Source organism: Perca fluviatilis, chromosome 13 (genome assembly GCF_010015445.1).
Source record: "Perca fluviatilis chromosome 13, GENO_Pfluv_1.0, whole genome shotgun sequence".
NCBI lineage: Eukaryota > Metazoa > Chordata > Actinopteri > Perciformes > Percidae > Perca > Perca fluviatilis.
Window position 1 is genome coordinate 9999255 of NC_053124.1, and position 20678 is coordinate 10019932.

At 42.3% G+C, this 20678-nt stretch overlaps 2 protein-coding genes across 3 annotated transcripts; both read left to right on the forward strand.

Annotated features, from left to right (window-relative positions):
- Positions 1 to 1316: 1316 nt before the first annotated feature.
- Positions 1317 to 12317, forward strand: txlna (taxilin alpha). 2 transcript variants are annotated; one of them, XM_039820463.1, is made up of 11 exons: positions 1317 to 1418; positions 2166 to 2436; positions 3370 to 3627; positions 3816 to 3907; positions 5626 to 5796; positions 6152 to 6346; positions 8072 to 8191; positions 8318 to 8392; positions 8503 to 8595; positions 8681 to 8776; positions 9437 to 12317. In XM_039820463.1, exons 1-11 carry the CDS (start codon positions 1365 to 1367, stop codon positions 9764 to 9766), a joined length of 1755 nt encoding a protein of 584 aa, XP_039676397.1. In that variant the 5' UTR covers positions 1317 to 1364; the 3' UTR covers positions 9767 to 12317. The 2 variants fall into 2 exon arrangements, with proteins under 2 accessions (XP_039676397.1, XP_039676398.1); XM_039820464.1 differs by having other exon boundaries at positions 1376 to 1479.
- A 420-nt stretch (positions 12318 to 12737) lies between these two features.
- Positions 12738 to 20569, forward strand: eif3i (eukaryotic translation initiation factor 3, subunit I). The gene is made up of 11 exons (XM_039820465.1): positions 12738 to 12884; positions 13316 to 13408; positions 13884 to 13971; positions 14116 to 14181; positions 14351 to 14500; positions 16480 to 16607; positions 17899 to 18009; positions 18222 to 18311; positions 19633 to 19706; positions 19857 to 19949; positions 20058 to 20569. Exons 1-11 carry the CDS (start codon positions 12882 to 12884, stop codon positions 20137 to 20139), a joined length of 978 nt encoding a protein of 325 aa, XP_039676399.1. The 5' UTR covers positions 12738 to 12881; the 3' UTR covers positions 20140 to 20569.
- Positions 20570 to 20678: the final 109 nt, after the last annotated feature.

Here is a 20678-nt window from a genome sequence, read left to right on the forward strand (position 1 = left end):
TGCAAATGTTTCTTCTTTCATCACTGGCATGCAATGTGAAGGAATGCTATGTATATCAAATAAGTGACAGGTACCATAAGATTTTTCTTCTTCCTGTTACTTTTTTTTCCATTCATGAATGTTATGAATGAATGAATGAATGAATAAAACTCTGAGTCAACCCTAAAAAAAAATTAGGGAAACCGAGAAAGTAGCAGTATATTACAATATAACGTTATAAATACAGCATTGGACTGACTAGCAAATGCATGCCTTTTTATCAAGAGGGAACCTCCTTGGTGGAAGGGAAGGTTTTTGTATATACAAAACAAGCACACTTGTCTATAATGGCTGACCAAATATGAATTAATTTTTCCCATATTACATTATATTTTAAAGGACACGTCCTAATTTTAAGCTCAAATAGCAACATGCCAGAAAGTGAAGTTACACCGTTTAGAAGGCGAGTATATTATTCAAGTTTCCTCTAATTTCATGTGAGAAATTTTCCACATTATACATGCTGCACATTGGGTTTGGTACATGGCGAAACATTTTAGTCCATCCATTTCCACAAGCAATCTGCAATTGCATGTCTTTTCCAAATTTTCTATGTGGCGACCTCCATTTAACCCATTTCATAGATCGTCCTTGTTTCAAATCAGCCTCTTAAAAAAGTTAGAAGGAGAAAAAGAAAGAGCTGTAAGTGGAACATTTAGTTCCTCCGCATTCTAGTATCAAGTCAATACGAATACAACTTGAAATATTGCCTCATTGTTGTGAAAATGTGACTCAATCGAGACAAGGTGTCAATGTGCAATATGTAGTTAAAAAATTTAAAAATTAAAAAAAAAAAATTTAAATCCACTAATATCATTGGTTTTTATCTGAGACAGTAACGTTTTGTAGATTATATATTGATGCTGACATTAAAAAGTGCATTGTCGGGTGCCCGGATTGCTCAGTTGGTAGAGCGGGCGCCCATATATAGAGGTTTACTCCTCGACGCAGCGCCGGGCCTGGGTTCAACTCCGACCTGCGGCCCTTTGCTGCATGTCATTCCCCCCTCTCTCTCCCCTTTCATGTCTTCAGCTGTCCTGTCAAATTAAAGGCCGAAAATGCCCCCCAAAAATAATCTAAAATAAAAAGTGCATTGTTATTGTTACTGACCCACCGTCCACACCGATAGAGGTATGCTATTATATATTATTATTATTATTATTGTATGGCCACACCATGGATACATCCATGAGCCACGCAGGTTGGGATTTTCAAAGATGTTCTGTAGATGGCGACAAAGCATCATGTTGGGATGTAAAGCTCCGTTCAAAGCTAGGAAGAAGAAGAAGCCAAAGTTATGACCGGAAGTCTCCTATTTCTGGCTCATGCTGTTGAGGAAACCTGCAGTTCACAGACGCATGAACTATTTCCTCCTTGAGGTAAACAATTCCCTAATATCAGAGCGAGAGAAGTACACGGTAGTCTCCCTATGTTCTAAAGGTTTGTGTCCTGTATACATGAGCCGACTTTGGCTAACTGGTAGTCGTGCAAGCTAATTTATTCGCATCTGGCGGCTAGCGAGCGTTAGCCGGTGCTAGCTAACGCAATGGAAAAGCTCGATAGAAAGTGGTAAAGCGAAAGCTAGGACAGGGCACATTTGGTAGGAAATGTAGCTAAAACTTGCCATGATATTTGTAGCTAAGTACACATGCCAAGCTATAACTAGTATTATTAACGTACGTAACGTTACACTTGGTGTACACTTTTGTAACGAAAAGGTTAACTAGCTAAGAAAATAACTAGCTAGCTAACTAACCTTGCAGAAAGGTGTTACAGAATACTAGCTACACATAGTTATTACCAGAATCAAGATATTTACTTCCAGGCGTCAGTCCTGCTTTGGCCAATAAAGCAGTGTTTATCTTTAGCTATTATATTTTAGTATGTCAAAACCGGTCCGTTGCTAATACCAACATTAAAGGTTTCTCCCCGCAGATTTATTTAAAGGTCAGTTTGGTGATTCAGTTGTTATTTTTCGTGTTTGGTTACAGTTGAGCCAGTATTGGGCATAGGAAAAGAAAAGAACGTGTTTATGGTGTTAAAGTACTGAAATAGCTTGAGTGTTAAGTGAACCTGGGTGTCATTGCCGGTGAGACAAGCATCACAGGTTTTTCTTCTTGTAACAGATACCAGAGATGAAAAAACAAGACACGGACGAGTCAGCCACCTTGGGTGGTGAATATGCTCCACCTAATGTTACAGCAGGAGGGATGGAGTCACCTGCAGCTGTAAAAGACAGCTTGGACAGCAACAGCCCCAAGGTGTCTGAACCACAGACACCACAGACAGACACACCGCTACAGACAGACACGTCTCCACAGACAGACACATCTCCACAGACAGACACGTCTCCACAGACAGACACGTCTCCACAAGGCGAGGAGGCGGGAAGTGAAGGTAAAGGTTGAATTATTTACAAGGTAAATTGTATGTTGTTGACAGGACTGCCTCTGTTGCATGAGAACCTTTTAGAACATAGTCAGTAGGGAGTCTGTTGCCTGCCTGTCACCAAATCCTCAAAGGGTACATTGATTTGTAATTCTATAATGGATATTTTGTAACAATAGACAAAATAGATCACCATTTAATAACAACAATGATTGATATCAGAGCCTAAGGGTCTTGCATAATTGCATATCAAAAATTGTACACCAAATCCCACTTGAAAATTCCATTTTAATGTCATGCTTATTAATATGTACCTCTGTAGAACTTCACTATTTCATGTTACTGGATATAACAATGATAACCCGGACCACGACGGAATATTAACCGTTTATTAGCCCAACAGCATGTCTTTACAGCAGCATGGCTAACACCAGAAACGGAAGCTAAAAATTACCCACAATCCATCAGGTGTATCTCACTACAGATCTCATAGTTGCCCAAAATACGCAACAAAGACTGCATATACTGAAAGGAGGTCATGCTTTTTCTAACATTGAATCCTGAATAATTGGCTCACATTTCTCACTAGGGATGCATAAAGCTAAGCAAAGACATGTGTGCTACTGCTTTATAAAAAAATAAAAAAAATGAAGTTGAGTATTTCAATTTGTTAATATCACATTTTGTTTTATTAGCCACTTGTCATTTTCGAATGGTTTGAGTAATTTTTAGGACAACTGATAGTAACAGCACATGGTATAATAATTGTGACAAGAAAACAGACATCCATCACATTTATTACATCACAAAAATCCACATCGACATTTGTGGGTTGCCGTGCTATAAAACTGACTTTTTGTAGCTGCACTGCAAGTGCCTCAACTTTTTGCCAAATCTGAGTCCAAGAAGTCATAAAAACTCCCCCCCTTTCGCTGTGTCTAGTTGCAGAGGCAGCACTTTCTCGTGACATGGCTGAGGAGCTGAGCCGGCAACTGGAGGACATCCTCAGCATCTACTGTCGGGAAACCATTTCAGACAACGCCAGCACCGTGCCCAATGGCCAGTCGCATAGCCCAGAGCTCAATGGCCTGACCAATGAGAGGGAGCACGGCAAGCCAGAGGGCAAAGTCAATGGAGCTGGCAACGGAGTGGAGAAAGAGCAGAAGAAGACTCAGGATAAGAAGAAAGTGAAGGGTCTGGGTAAGGAGAAACATACACTGTGTAGTATATGATGATTAATACAGATAAAAAAACTAACTAGAAAAGCATGGCATATTTTAAACAGTTAAGTTTAGAGACTTGTTTGCTCAAAAGACTAATTACTAGTTCTATTCTGTTTTCTAACCAGCTGTCTGATTGTGTCCCGTCTGTGTTTCTGGTTTATGCAGGCAAAGAGATCACTCTTCTAATGCAGACTCTGAACACACTGAGCACCCCGGAGGAAAAGCTTACAGGCCTCTGTAGGAAGTATGCTGAACTGGTAAGTGTTTCCCACAAATGGCATTTCTTTTTATTCTAAATTCTAGCCTTTAGCACTACACTTGATCTTTTCTAAAGTTCTAGTGTGGATATAAATTATAAAGAATTTCTTTCCCCTTTGCTTTGAGTGTCACATCTTTTTCATCAGTGTGTATCATTTGAATCCAGTCCATACAAATCAGATTTATATTTGTTATCAACATAAGTAATTAAGGAAAATTATTATCTGTATTACTCACAGACATCCCTGTGGTTTTCTTATTTTATTCAGCCAGCTTGACAGTCTATTTGTCTATTTTATTAGTAATCCACAAGTTAAAAAAAAAGAACGTCACTCGAGTTCTCAGTTAGGACACAGAGTAGCCTAATGGGGATTTTCATGCAAACAAGGTGATGCAGCAATTTTTGACAGACAGACCGAGTGGTGCAATGCAGAGCTTTGTCTTATGACCTCAATCCATGCGAGGGTATTGTGTATCATTTTGCAGCTCTGATGATGGCCTCAAACTATCTACTGGGGCTGTGTATGCTGTAGGAAGTTTTTTTTATATTGACTGCTTATGTTTGTGCATGTGCATTTGTAAGACAAACCATTTTTGGGATGTGTGTGAACTTCAGAAAGCTGATGTGTGTGATATGTCAGTATGTGTTTGCATTTGCATTGAGAGATGATTTTATGGAAAGTACCCCATGCCAATCTCTAGGTATGGTGAAGGGTATGTGATGATGTGGGGCTATTTTAATTCCAAAGGCCAAGGGGACCTTATCAGGATGCATAGTATCCTGGAGGCTTTTCTTCTTTTCTTCTACCTTCAGCCTATAACAACACTGCAGACCAAGCATCTATCTGCTCTCTGACATACTGACATATTTCCAAAAGATGATTTTTTTTATTCCTCTTTCTAGTCAACTTTAGCATGGGTTCATAAACTTATAAATGAGTGCCACTGTAGTCTGTTATGGTGGGAGGAAACCAGAGATCCCAAAAGAAAACACGGGGAGAACATGCAAACTCCACAAAGAAAGGCCCTGCCTGGACTGGGGATCGAGCTCTGCAGTGCTTCTTGCTGTGAGGCAGCAGTGCTAACAACTAAGCTACCATGCCGCATTTGAGTGAAGTGTCACATTAATTGTGGCCAAAGATAAATGTTTACATGAATTGGACATCAAACTGTCTTGACCCAGCCAGCTCCCAAGTGCAAAGTGTGTTTAATGTCCAATTGAACCCAAAGTGTGAAAACACACAGCAAGGGAGCAGGCGTGTTGATGGCGTTTCATGTGGTTCGCGCAAAACCGAAAGAAAAGGGTAAAGAAGAAGGGTGGTTTACACAAAGACGGCAACGAAAATGTCTAACTGAAAAGACGATGAGATTTGGGAATTTCTGCCCGTGAGGGACGCCACCGAAATGAAAAAAAAAAAAAAAAAGTTGTTTATGACCAAATTACGAACCGGCTACGTAACGCAGCGTATTCCGCGTCATGTCCTGCCTCCTGTGCACTCTACTGGGCGCCACCCCTTGCCTAAACCCAACCGAGTTTTTCCAGTAGGTGAGAACGCGGGACAATCTCCTGTTGTGTGCTGCATGTGTGAAAGGGCAACTTCATATGGGAAAACAGCTTAACTTTGTGTGGAATCCTGCTTTTACAACAAAGGCCAATATAAGTCCTATCTTGTTTGACAGTGGAACACCTCGAAATGTATTTGTGTGTTTGTGATAGCTGGAAGAGCACCGTAACACCCAGAAGCAGATGCGAGTGTTGCAGAAGAAGCAGAACCAGGTGGTCCAGGAGAAAGACAACCTTAGGAATGAACACAGCAAGGCCATCCTGGCTCGCAGCAAGCTGGAGAGTCTCTGCAGGGAGCTACAGAGACACAACCGCACACTCAAGGTACGAAAACGGCACCAATATCATGACTATAGACTCCTAACTGCTGCATTTACACGATAAATTACTTATTGCAACCATAGCCTCTGTAAGGTCCAGCTTCTGTATATTTTTCCGTTTATTTAAATGTAGTCTTCGGTCCCAGACTCCTCAGATTAGCTGCCTTAATGAGATGTATTTGCTCCAAGTTTTCTAAATAAGTTGGTTTTGGACTGATGTTTACCAAACTGTAGTTTGTGGAGGTCCATTAAAAGCGGACTAAAAATAGCTTGCTGTGAATTATTGGCCGGAAGTGAACACAACATGAACGATCCTCTTGCCCACATTATACATCTTCCACTTCACTGTTTATCTGCAGGAGGAGGGGATTCAAAGAACGCGTCTGGAGGAAGACAAAAGGAAGGAAGTGACCTCCCATTTCCAGGTGACCCTGAACGACATCCAGGCTCAGATGGAGCAGCACAACGAGAGGAACGCCAGTCTCCGACAAGAGAACACCGAGCTGGCTGAAAAACTGAAGAAGCTCTATGAACAGTACAAACTACGAGAAGAGGTGTGTGCGCGCACTTTTTTCCCCCCAGCAACTGCATCTTTTTTTTTTACGTGCAGTATTAGGGCTGTGACGGTATAGTTTTACTTTCTCACCGCGGTGAAGAAGCAACGTATCACCGCGGTACGGCGGTTAACCACAACCCCCTTACAAGAATAGCTTAAGTTAGAGCGAGAATGGCAGGGTGCCTTAAGGTGTAGACACATATAGCCGACGGCTGACCGTTGACAGAAAACCCCGTCGATATGATCAGTCGCGTCCCCGAGGTCCAAAAAAGTGCCACAGAACAGACCAAAAAGACGAGAGGAGACGAGACGTAATACATCTCTATGACAGCAGGCGGGGCTAATCTGTAATGTTGCCCAAGAAATGAAAACCGGCAGCTGATTGGACGAACGCGTCACATGGGTTTGTTTTCTCCGGAAATGCAAAGCCAGACTGTCAGAATACGATCTCATATTGTACTAAAATAGTTCTACCGAAACGTGTTTCTGAAAACATTTTAAGCCAGAAATAGGCCGTGCAGTTGCTGAATCTGTCTTCATTTCAGCTCAACAAAGGTCAGTTTAAAAGATTTTCGTCAGATTTTGAGAGACTGTAGTCACCTCATTCCGCTCGCCATTTCCGGGTGAGTCCCGACTGCCCTGCCGCCGACCGAACATGTCAGGTCGGCCAAAATGAACGCCGACAGCCCCCCAGACGGACGACGGCACGGGACACACCGAACAGATTTGAGTCACTGACCTCGCCAGACTGTCCCACGGCCGATAATCTGCCTGGTGTGTCAGCGCCCTTAAGTGAGTGACGTCAGTGCCCGTGTGGTCGCGCACGGACAGCGAGCGGTAACGGAGAGTAGCGTATGAGTGCACCTGTGAGGAAAAATAGTTAGCAAAGATGATGTAAAGTGAGTTAAAAGTGAACAATAAAACGACAAGCTTCAGCTTCTCAAGACACGGTGGCTTAATCTGTGGTCAATAATGCCGGTAAAGTAAATGGCGTCACCCCCGAAAAAAACATCGGCTTAAACCTTACAACATATTAGGGGTGGGGATCACCAGAGGCCTCACAATACGATATCATCACGATACTTATGTCACGATACGATATTATTGCGATTTTAGACATATTGAAATATTCTGCGATATATTGCAATGTATTACCTTTTTTCTGACTTCACATTTTTCCCAATTTCAAATGATGTCCCCAAAGGAAAATTTTGTCAAGATCTGTTTTATCTAAAAACATAGATTTCTCTGTCTGTTCATCTCACTTCAATTGTATTGCTGCAAAATGGGGATCTACAGTTTAGAAAGCTCTTTTGTCAATAAAGTAAAATATAAATAAAATGGTTTTCCGACAATGCCAAGCCCGTCTAGCAGCTGAGCAGACAGAGAGCAGAGAGGGCGACTCGGCAGTCCGCTAACTTGTTGCTCTCTCTACCAACAGAAGCCGCTCTGTTTTAGGCTACGAAACGTGCACATGTGGTTTTATCGGGATAAAGCTATAAACCGGAGACTCCGCTAGCTGCTAGGCTAAAGTGCAATGGTAAACACGGCAGTGATGGTGCGGTGATGACGGTGACGAGCTCAGACCCGTGGTAGGCGTCATGTGACCGCGGTAACCGTCCCAGCCCTATGCAGTATGCGAGTTCTCTTCAATTTCAAACTGCTAGTGGAATGTCTTTGTACTCCCAATCATGTAAATGTCCCACCTTTTCTCTGACACCAGCACATAGACAAAGTGGTGAAGCACAAAGACCTGCAGCAACAGCTGGTGGACGCCAAGCTGCAACAGGCTCAGGAGCTGCTGAAGGAGTCGGAGGAACGCCACGACCGAGAGAAACACTTTGTGAGTATCCACCCAACGAGGCCTCATTTACAAAATGCAAGAAAGCACAAACGCAAGCATTGTGTTTTCGTCCAGTTTTCCTACGTAAATGTTAGAATTATTTGTCCTTTTCCCTCATCCCCTCAGCTGCTGAAAGAAGCAGTGGAGTCTCAAAGGATGTGTGAGCTGATGAAGCAGCAGGAAGTTCACCTCAAACAGCAGGTTTCCCATCAGTCTTTACTCTTCACCTTTATGGCTCGACTGGGATTGACCTTTCCTTGAAAGTTTTTGCGTCCTAATATGATCAACCCTGTTGTGTTGTGTTTTCCCAGCTGTCACTGTACACAGAGAAGTTTGAGGAGTTCCAGACCACTTTGTCCAAGAGCAATGAGGTCTTCACCACCTTCAAACAGGAGATGGAGAAGGTGAGGTGTCTGTCTCACTGTATGGGTGCAAGATAGAGGAGGAGGAATTGTATTTACCCCTTGTCTCGTTCCCTTTGTGTTACAGATGACTAAAAAGATCAAGAAGCTGGAGAAGGAGACGGCCATGTATCGGTCCAGGTGGGAGAGCAGCAACAAGGCTCTTCTGGAGATGGCGGAAGAGGTAAAGCAGCTTTTTGTTTCATTGTCATCATCTGACCAAAAATGCTTTACCCTGAATAAAACTGGCCACTTTAGTATATTTTGGGGCACTTTGATTCTGGTCTACCAGCATTAGGAATGTCATGGACTGTCCGAACTAACATTGAATTAAGCCCGCGGTGCTTCTATATCTTCAGAAACTGTTGTGTAAATACACCTGCAGCCTTAACTTGGCTGCAACTATAAGAAGTGAAAGGCCCCATTTAACCAGAATATGTGAGTTTATGAGAGCTGGATGTAGCCTCTTAAAAAAAAAAAAAAAAAAAAAAAAGAAGATGTTTGTGCATATTTGATATATTAAAACAAATAAAGTAACATTAACAGTCTGTTAGCATTTCACTTAAAAATAATTAGGCGGTGATTTTGATAGAACTGCATTTGAGCTATCCTCAAGTTCGCGATTATCCATACAATATGGATTCATGTGCTGTGTAATAAAGTGAAATAGCAAATTATATGTGATTGGCCTTATCAAAAGGATGGAAACGTGCTTGAGAAAGTCCTCACATGTTTATAGTCAGTTGGTATCCCAAATTGACAGTGCAGATAATTGAAAAAATAAATAAAATAAAAAGGCCGACATTTGCATAATGTTGTGTGTGTTTGCATGTGTTGTCTCCAGAAATCAATGCGGGACCGCGAGTTTGAGGCACTTCAGGGTAAAGTCCAGCGGCTCGAGAAGCTGCGGCGGGCGCTAAAAGTGGAACGCAACGAGCTCAACAAGAAGGTTCAGAACCTCAGCGGCCGGGACGGTGTCACGGCAGGGGCCCCGGCCTCCGACCAAGTGACCGACTCCCCCTCTCCTCCACCTACAGACTCTTTACTGGAGCCCAGCAGCCACCTGGTCCCAGACACCACCCCCTGCTCCCAGTCCTGCCACTGTGACCCACAACTGGACACAGACACCCTACTAGAAGAGGCAAAGGCTCTGCCCGTCGCGGCACAGGAATGAAGCAACGCGGCTCACAGTCTCCTCTTTCCCCTCCAGCCCCCCAACGATAAGCCACCAGCCTGCTAGCCACAACACCTCTGCCGGATCAAGCTGATTTAGATAGCAAGGTCAACTTGTGTCCTCCCAGCATGCTCTGCAGGCTTTATAAAGGTAGTGAGAAGACTGTGCCTCATCTGTCAGTTCATTTACATGCACGCCATAACCCAGTTACGTTTAATAACTACATTAAGGTAATAGTTTGATTAAAGCATTTACATGCTTTACAATAACCTAATTTCTCCCCAGTAATCTGATGTTCATGATTCATTTATTGGTCAGGTTAATTTCCACAGGCAGGCTACAGGAAACATGTTATTAGCAACACAGAGTTTCAAGTTAATACATCCTTTCATTTATTAGTGTAAAATTACCCCACTTCTGGTGACACTCCAAAAACGTTTTGCGCATGCTGCTATTTGTATAGAAACATGGCTTTCAGTCCAAAACCTGCCCTGAATCAAAACATTGGAAGAAATCCGATTCGAGGGATAGTGTCAGAATAATTCAACTTAAACCTTAACTTGACTAAGACAACCCTGTTTATACCGGGGCTGCAACAGTCTGTACTAATCAAAGTATTAGTGTGCATGTAAATGCACAGACTTGCTCTGTGTGCTGCTTTACTACACATTCCCCTTTTTTGAATGGCATCAAAAACACAGAACTGCTTGGCAAGAGAAGAAACAGTGCTGCTTGGGAGGACACGAGCCAAGCAGGTATATGACGAGAGAGATATTGTGTGTGTGCGTTTGTGTGTCAATGTGGTTGGAAGCTGTCTGAGTTATTGCTTGCTGTGTTCTAAAGGCCACTTAAAGTAATTTAATGTTTTTCTTTCAAATGAAGTCTTAACAGGGTTGTGTATAGCAGGTCATTTCTTTAGCAAATCCAATTATTAACCTAAAAATAAGAGAGAATTCTACATAATTATTTAAGGAACATTCTCATTTCTTTTTTCCTTGTTTGCATCACACCGCTTCATTTGCATAGCGTTTGATTATTTTTTTTTGGTCTGTATTTATTTAAAGCATAATCTCTGATATTGAAATATATGTATCTTACGGAACACCACTATACAATAAATCTGTTTATTTTTTACTAATTTAGAAAATGTATAACAGTTTTACTTGTATGACCAACTTTTCATTCCTAACCTTTCTGAGTTCAGTTGTTAGCTACATTATTTTGATACGTTTTTTTCAGTCTGCTTATAACCTTGTAATGATGACCACTTGAAACTTTTTTTGTGCATTGGTATGTGTAAGGAGCCAGGTATAGTCTGTTTTTGGTGAACACCTTTTTTTTTAATTATTATTATTTCTTCAAAATATGATTCCATTCTGTTCGATAGCCGGGAAGAGTCTGCCTCGAGAGCATGCTCAGACCTCGCGCATCCTACTTCAATCTCGACCCATTTGAGGTGCTGGAAATTGATGCAGCGGATGCCGAATTGAAGAACATATTTTCGGGCGTTGTCCATTTTGTTCCATCCAGAATCATCCAAAAATCGGAGTGATCCAGACGGAGTACAGAAAGCCTTTTTTAAAGCCGTGGACAAGCCATACAAACTCCTACTGGAACCAGAACAGAGGAAGAGAGCCTTAGATGTGATCCATGCAGGACTGGAACATGTGGAGCACATTGTAAAGGAGTAAAGGAAACTGTTGAAGAAGGACAGAAAGCCGTTGGATGTGGAGGACGACCCTGAAGTGTTCAAACAGACAATGAAGCCATTTGCAGAGCTTGAAATCAAGATGACGGAAAAGGGCAAAAAAAGCTGTTCAACAATAACAGACTATACCTGGCTCCTTGTGTGTGTGTGTGTGTGTGTGTGTGCGTGGCTATGATTGTCTCCTCCCAGCCCTGGTAATAGCAGTAGCTTGTAATCAGGTTTTAACAAGAGAATGTTCAAGGACCTCTATGCAACGCTTGCCTCTTGGTTTTATTCTGTGGCAGTCTCAACTGACAAGCGCTTAGCTGAGAATGTATATCATTATCTCCACTGTCCTGCATGGATGTATTGTAAAAACCAGACGACATATCTCACAGCAGAACTTTATTTTGCTTAGGTTTGAACCTCGTTAATTGCCTTTCAATTGTTGTTTGACAGTGAACTTAATATTGTGCATCTCCCTGATGCATTCACAAGGTGCAGTGACTGAGACCGGTGGGGAAAAAGGAGAGAATATGTCATTGGACTTCGGAGTTGTAGTTTGACTCTCAAGCATATCCATTTCTCTTCAAAAGTTCTTATGTACTACTTGATATGTAGCATCGCTTACAAGGTGTCAACTTATAGAATAGTCCTTTTCAACTTGAATAGAAATGGCAAACCTAATTTCTTCCATTGTCCCACAGGACCGATTCATTGTACGTCTGGTCATGTGGTGGATGTGGAGGTTCATTAACCATGATTAAGGAACCAAAGATGTTTCCTTTTTTTTTGTCTTTTGCAGTACTTTTTTCTGGCCCTTGTATAATTTGTTTCTTGTTAAATAAAATATGTAACAGTGTATATTTTGAGTTGGTTGATTGACTTTGTTAGACTTATTTAGAAAGGACTAAAGGTGTAAAAACTTATTTCAATAAATAGATACCGTTCATTTTACTTCGGTAAGGGATTCTCACACTTCTGCACATTAGACCAAAAAAAAAAAACATTTGTAGACTGTCCTAAGAAATGCAGTCAGATTTGTATCGTGTTAGAAAATACACTCGGCACAGAATTGAATCATTGTTTGTAGATATTCGTGTCAGTTACTTTTTTTGCTGTGTCCAATATCATATTGTGTACTTTACCATTAATTAATCTTACCCTTTAAATCCCATTAAACACCTTTAACATTTATATTTGAAGGTAAAACTGAAGAGAATCGGTGTTGTGGTGATGATGTGTATACTACATGCTAGAGTGGAGTAGAACCATTAGAGGGCGCACCTTGCCGTTTTGCACAGGAAATACGTCACCTTCCTCTTCCGCCGCGGCTCCGGCGCCTGAAACACGAGTGTTCATCTCTTCTCTCTTTACAGGAGGCGCATTGAATATACTGGACCGATTGGCAACACTTAGCTGACAAAAATGGTTAGTATATTTCTTAGTTACCGTTTACTATGAGTTTCGTCTTGCCCAGAATAATACACATTCTCTCGCTGAGACTGTAAGCTCCGGTTAAGCTAGCATATCTACTATGTGGCTAACGTTAGCTTTCAAATTAGCCAGTGGTACTGTTAGTTGCGTGCTGTGTGTGATGCAAGATGATTCACCGGCCCCCCCGACAGCTGGTTGAACTGGACTGGTGTACATTGCGTTGAGATAAATACGTGAACCTAACGTGTATAGCAGGTTTATCATCAAAGACCACAGTTCCCAATATGTTTCCCTATCAAACAAACGCCATAACACTTGATGGGATGACCTGCTCAGTTAGATTAGTTCCCTCAAGTTGACATCTTATGGGCTTTTTCTAAATCGGGAACACTGCCGATATGCTGATTTAGCTCTCCTCTCCACAGAAACCCATCCTGCTCCAGGGCCACGAGAGGTCCATCACTCAAATCAAGTACAACAGAGAAGGAGACCTGCTTTTCTCTGTAGCTAAAGACACGGTAAGATGGTGGTGATTAAGATATGCTCTGCCGTTATCATATTATTCCCCCTGCAATTTTGCTGTTATATTTATTAGGCGTTGAAATTAATCAAATAATCGATGCATCGAAACGTGGACGATGCTGCATCGATAATCGGCAGGCTCATAATCGATTATTTCTGTTTACAATTTAATGTAGGCCTAACAACATTTCTGTTTACATATTCTGTTTACATATTCTGTTATGTTTTGCACATTCATGTGCTCAGTGCTGTATAGTTTTATGTTTCCAATTTATTTAGTATTAGAGCACTGCAGAATGTTTTGTTTTTGAAGCTTGAAAAGCTATGAATTAAATATTCTAAATGTTTTTAACGCATCAAGATATCGAATTGAATCGCTGACATGATAATCGTAATCGAATCGGGAGATCAGTGAAGATTCACACCTGTTATATTTATTGGGTATATCCATTGTACTGTCTCCCACTGTAGGTAGCCAACGTTTGGTACTCTGTCAATGGCGAGAGGCTTGGCACCTACAATGGACACACAGGGGCTGTGTGGTGTGTCGACTGTGATTGTATCCTTTTTCAAGAAATACACTTATTTATGCTGTTTTATCTCAACAAAGATAATGTTTGATCTGGTATTCATGTGAGACCCTGTCTGTAGCTGGGCTAGCAGTTATTATACATGTGGGGCTCCTTAACATGTTCTCTCTCAGGGGACACTAAAAACGTATTGACGGGATCAGCAGACAACAGCTGTCGGCTGTGGGACTGTGAGACCGGTATGTAAAACCAAACTGCAGCCCAAGAGTGAAGTGTGTGTTATGTGTTTCCCAATTTCCCCTGTTCTGGGCGTTTCTATGCAACTTCAGTGTCAATTCTCCAGTAAAAGCAGTAGTTTGGGAATATGGCTCATCCGTCCACTAACCCCTGTGTCTCTGTGCCACACAGGTAAACAGCTGGCCCTGCTCAACACCAGCTCTGCTGTGAGAACGTGCGGCTTTGACTTCAGCGGCAACATCATCATGTTCTCCACAGACAAGCAGATGGGTTACCAGTGCTTCCTGAACTACTTTGACCTGAGGGATCCACAGCAGATTGGTACATGCCACATAATGCACACTAGGGTTGTGACGGTACACTAGTCTGGCTCAGCGGATGTACATTGCTGGGATAAAGCTTGGCGCGCCGGTTGTCCTTCCCCTCTCGCTATCGGGGCTTTAGCACCGCCCAGGATGGGAGCACTAGTTTAGAATAAATACAAACAAGCCAGAGCGTTTTTTTCCCCCTCTATCCCAGAATAAGTAGAAGGTGTAGCCAAATACTCCAGCACTGACACAGCACTGTGGAGATGGCTAGGTAACGGCACACAAACGTTATGGTTCAGTACATACGGCGGTTTACGAATCAGGGTTTGGTGCAAGTTTGAAACGGACGAAAAAAAGGATATTGATTCCCTGGATCCTTATTTTTGTGATTCGGCAGAATACTGAATCCACTGGTTAAGATTCTGCTGAATCCGAAACCAAATACTGAATTCTACTCCCATCCTCAGTCCATTAACACAGTAAACACATTAATGAAGTAAACTGTGTGTGTCCTTCCTTTGCCGTACCTGAAGTTGCTGCATTTTGGCTGCTGTCTGTAGATTCCTTCATGCACAACTTGTAATATTTCGGATGTTTCATATACAAATGTTTTAACAGCGGTGGTGTTGTGTGTAGTTTAGGGTCCTCACCACCACGAGACAAATCGGCATTGCAAATTGAACGTGTAGCTCGACTTGAATGGCCTTCTTTTGACTGAAAGTACTGCCCACAAGTTCCATTTTCTCTTTCTCACAGCCTGCTGCATTGCACGCTCCACCTACGTAAACACCTTCCCGTAATCAACGGCGGCGGCATTATGTTGACCAGCGTAGCGCGCGTAGTGCAAGCGTAGGATTCAGTTTGCTGGAAAAAAATTCTAAGGTTCGGCAGAAACCGAACCCCGTCAAAAAGCCCAATATTCGGCAGAATCCAAAGCCGAATCCTGGATTCGGTGCATCCCTGCTTTCTTTTCATTTATTTTGAACAGTGACAGTAGTGCAAGTGTCAAAGACACAATCCTCTTGCTGGGGACTGAGGTAACATTTTGCCCATTGGCTACTTTGGTAAAACGCCCTAGAGCACAGATGCGGAAGACCCGTAGAACGCTGACCTAGGGCTGGGCAATATATCGATATTATATCGATATCGTGATATGAGACTAGATATCGTCTTAGATTTTGGATATCGTAATATGATACAAGTGTTGTCTCTCCTGGTTTTAAAGGCTGCATTACAGTAAAATGTCAGTTTGAGAACTTACCAGACTGTCCTAGCTGTTCTATTATTTGCCTTAACCCACATTAAGCCTTAACACAGTCATTAAATCCACGTTACTGATGGTTATATATAAAAAATCTAATTGTAAAAATATTTTGTGAAAGCACCAAATGTCAACCCTACAATATCGCCGCAATATCGATATCGAGGTATTGGGTCTACAATATTGTGATATTTGATTTTCTCCGTATCGCCCAGCCCTACGCTGACCTATCCGAGCAGACTGTACCCCTGTACTGCAACGGTTCGGTACAAATACACAAACCATTACGGCCATACTCAAATCACATACTATAAAGCTATGATTGTACATATTCCTCTTCTTGTTTTAGTTGCTATTACGTTGTAGTTTATGTGACTTTGTTTTATGAGATTTTGGGAGAGATGGTTAGATATTTACTGATGCAACATCATTCATCACTGCAAATGTTGAATTTATCTTTAAGTTAAAAACTGCAATATTCCTCTGCAGGAAACATGATTTAGCTCCATGTCAGTATTTAACAAAGTCACTCCTCACTCAATTACAATTAGGACATAATATGAAAAGGAACACTCTGAGCCTTCTGGCGATGTCCTGTTGGCCTTCACGCAACACTAAGCCAAAATGGATTTACCTATTGACGGTTGCACTGTGGTAGAATATATCGCTCAGCAGGAATATGGCTCCTCTCAGGGGTATAATGAGTGACTCTCTCCCCTCGGTCTCTGCAGAAGACAACCAGCCCTACCTGTCGATACCTTGCAGTGACAACAAGATTACCAGTGCTGTGTGGGGACCCCTGGGAGAGTTTGTCATTGCTGGCCATGAGAACGGAGAGTTCAACCAGTTCAGCGCCAAGGTTGGTCACACACCCGCTGTCTCTCTGGGAACATATGGGAATGTAATAAACTGTGTTCACGTTGCACTTGCTGCAGGGTTTAATACTAGTACACAAAGCTGATATTGGTTATGGAGCCCAAAACAATACATACACAATAATGGGGAAATACCTACTTAGTTTGCCAGCAAATATGTCTAAATGTATTACAGCGATTTAACAACGTGAAGCATAAAAAACGTGAGATTTCAGACAAAGCTTAGCTTAAAGAGAATATTTTTTTTTTTTATTACGAATCTTTAAAGGTCCCATGACATGATGCTTTTTGGATGCTTTTATATAGACCTCAGTGGTCCCCTAATACTGTATCTGAAGTATCTTTTATATAGGCCTTAGTGGTCCCCTTATACTGTATCTGAAGTCTCTTTTATATAGGCCTTAGTGGTCCCCTTATACTGTATCTGAAGTCTCTTTTATATAGACCTTAGTGGTCCCCTAATTCTGTATCTGAAGTCTCTTTTATATAGACCTTAGTGGTCCCCTAATACTGTATCTGAAGTCTCTTTTATATAGGCCTTAGTGGTCCCCTAATACTGTATCTGAAGTCTCTTTTATATAGACCTTAGTGGTCCCCTAATACTGTATCTGAAGTCTCTTTTATATAGACCTTAGTGGTCCCCTAATACTGTATCTGAAGTCTCTTTTATATAGACCTTAGTGGTCCCCTAATACTGTATCTGAAGTCTCTTTTATATAGACCTTAGTGGTCCCCTAATACTGTATCTGAAGTCTCTTTCCCGAAATTCAGACTTGGTTCAGAATTTCAGCCACTAGAGCCAGTCCCACACTGAGCTTTCCTTAGGATGTGCCATTTCTGTGTCTGTAGCTTTAAATGCTATTGAAGAGGAGAGGGGGGGGCAAGGTGGAGGGGGCAAGGTGGAGGGGGGCAAGGTGGAGGGGTGTGGCCTTGACCAACTGCCACTTTGCTCATTTGAAAGCCATGATGTGTCTCTCTCTCTCATGGCTGGGCCAAATTCTCTGGGCGGGCAAAGCAGAGAAAGGGGAGGTAACCTTGCTCCTTATGACCTCATAAGGAGAAGATTCCAGATCGGCCCATCTGAGCTTTCATTTTCTCAAAGGCAGAGCAGGATACCCAGGGCTCGGTTTACACCTATCACCATTTCTAGCCACTGGGGACAATAGGCAGGCTGGGGGAACTCATATTAATGTTAAAAAAACCTCATAAAGTGAAATTTTCATGCCATGGGACCTTTTTAAAGTTGAATGTTGTGACTGTGTTGTCTATGGGCAGTCTGGAGAGATCCTGAAGAAGGCCAAGGAGCACACCAAGCAGATCAATGACATCCAGACATCAGTGGATCTCACTATGTTCATCAGTGCCTCCAAGGACAACACCGCCAAGGTAAGCCCCCCCCCGTCCGCTCTCCTGGCTCGTAGACACAGCCACAACCAGACAGCTTGTGAATATTTAGCTCATTTTGTTTTCATACAACACCAGTATTTATTTAATGTATATACATAATTCATGTATTTCTAGTCAGATTTTAATCTCGATTTGCCTGCTGTCTGATACTATGTTATTGATCGCTGGGTGTCTTCTGCGCTTCCTCTCAGCTGTTTGACTGCGCTACTATGGATCACATCAAGACTTTCAAGACCGAGAGACCTGTCAACTCTGCGGCCATCTCCCCCATTATGGATCATGTAAGAGAACTCTTGCACAGTTAAAACAAGTAAAGGCTGTGTATCCTATGACCATGTATGCATTTGTTTGCCACCTAGGCCAGATCCACACTACTTTGGTTTTCATTTTTGTTATGGCGTTTGAAACAAAAATCTTCTCTGTCCACACACAGAAATCTCTGTTCATAGTAACATCTTACAGCGCTTATCACGTGAGAATTCGCACACACTGGGCATGCATGTGCCGGTCTAAACTGGAAGCGGATTGTCTAACGTTACTTTGTGGTTTAAGGGCGCTTTCGCACCTGCCGCATTTAGTTTGTTGAATCACACTAGGGTTCATTTCCCCCTTGGTGCGGTTTGTTTGGGCGGGTATGACTGCAGCAATTGTACTCGAATGTGCACCAAACAACCGAACTCTGGAGCGGCTCAGACACACCTGACCAGTGAAGTGGCGTGGACGTTCTTGTGTGGTTTGTAGTGACGCATTTTGGTACGCTGGGATTTTCATGTGCGAAACGAAACCGAACCAAGGGGGAACTCGCTCCACGTTTACAAACTCGCCAACCGATTTGGACCAGAGCAGCGAACTAAAAAACTAACTATATAACAGACAACAGTTTGGAGAAAGCCTACCTGCAAACTAGTCGCTTTTTGGCGAAAATCGCCGTTTTAAATGGGAAAATGTCATCCACCTGAATCGTGTAGATTGTGGGGGGGATGCTGCATTCAAAGTTGATGTAAAATACCCTTTTCCCATTCAGTGGTTGTTTTTGTCGTTTAACAGGAATTTACTGGTGAAATAAGTTATTGTTATTATATTTTTAATAAATCATTTCATTTTGACCCTGTGGCCTTAGCAATAAACAAGCCGTTCTTTAATGTCGCCGACTGTCGTGTTGGGCTCCTTTTTAGATCAACTTTTTGTTGTTTTATATTTTTGAACATACAGAAAGCATTGTTTTAGCACTGGGAAAATGTTGTGTTTTCCCTTTCTTTTCTTTTCCGGGGGGTGGGAGACCTTCTGAGTTTGCAGGTATGAGAAAGAACAGTAATGGTGAAAACACCAAAATTTAGCTTGGACCGGCGACGAGATAAAACTAACCATTAAGGCTGACGCGCACTGTCGTCTCCGTCTCGCCTACAAAACGAGCCCGGAGTTTTCCAACCAAAATCGGGTAAGCAGTGTTTCCACACGTCTCTGTTTAAGGGGCTCGGAAACGCCGCAGTAGTGTGGATGCGAGGCATGAGAGTAGTGAAAGATATTCATTTTCACGAAAACGCAGTAGTGTTGCAAACTGTATCTCCTCATTAACTGTTGACACTTGTGTGTGGGATTCAGGTGGTGATGGGAGGTGGACAGGAGGCCATGGAGGTCACCACTACCTCCACCAGGATCGGCAAGTTTGAGGCCAGGTGAGATAAAGTGGGCCTGAGAGTCACTACAGAGGCTGGGAAGAGAACCTCCTCCCTACATTAAGTTCAACCTGATGGTAAAAGCCATTTCCACTATGCCAGGGACATTGCCGATTGAGGCACTAACCTGCTTTTCTTCCTCACCCGCAGGTTCTTCCATGCTGCCTATGAAGAGGAGTTTGGCAGGGTCAAAGGTCATTTCGGCCCCATCAACTGTGTGGCATTCCACCCTGATGGCAAGAGGTAAAAGAAGAAGACAAACACTGACCTAAAATGTAAAGTCGGCTTGTCAAAAGTCCATTGTGTGTATCACTTCTAACATTTTCTGTGTGCTATGGTTGTTGTTTACAGTTACAGCAGTGGAGGAGAAGACGGATACACAAGGATTCATCACTTTGACCCACAGTACTTTGACTTTGAACTGGAGGCGTAAGCAGTCCGGCTCCTTTACCACACAGCTTCAGCTAACATCGCAGTCCAGAAGAAGGAATAACCGGCTGAAGTGCGTCTACTAACCACCTCGACTTATTCCCTTCATCTGAACTGATCTGTGAATCAGTGTACTTCTCACAGATTACTTCAAATAAAAGTAATGAGGTCAGAAGAGGTGACTCAAGTCACCAGAGGGTTTCTGCTGTTTTTTTAAGTCATTTTTCTAACATCACTTGGAAACTGTCTTGATGGGATCAGAAGCAATTTTTTTCTACCCTGGACCTGCAGAGCTATTGTGACTGGACTTGAAAACCCACACTCTGATTCCCAAGTCTATTTAATCTGATTCTACTATTAAGTGGAATTTGAGTTGATATATTTTCTGTTGTAAGCCATTCCACCACAAGTCACCATAAAATTTCTAAATTCAATTTGTGTCTGTGTGAACTATGCAACTCTGTTATTCAACAACATGTAATTCATTAGCATGAATCGTATATAATGTGTAATGCAATGTAAAGTAAAAGTATTGCAAAAAAT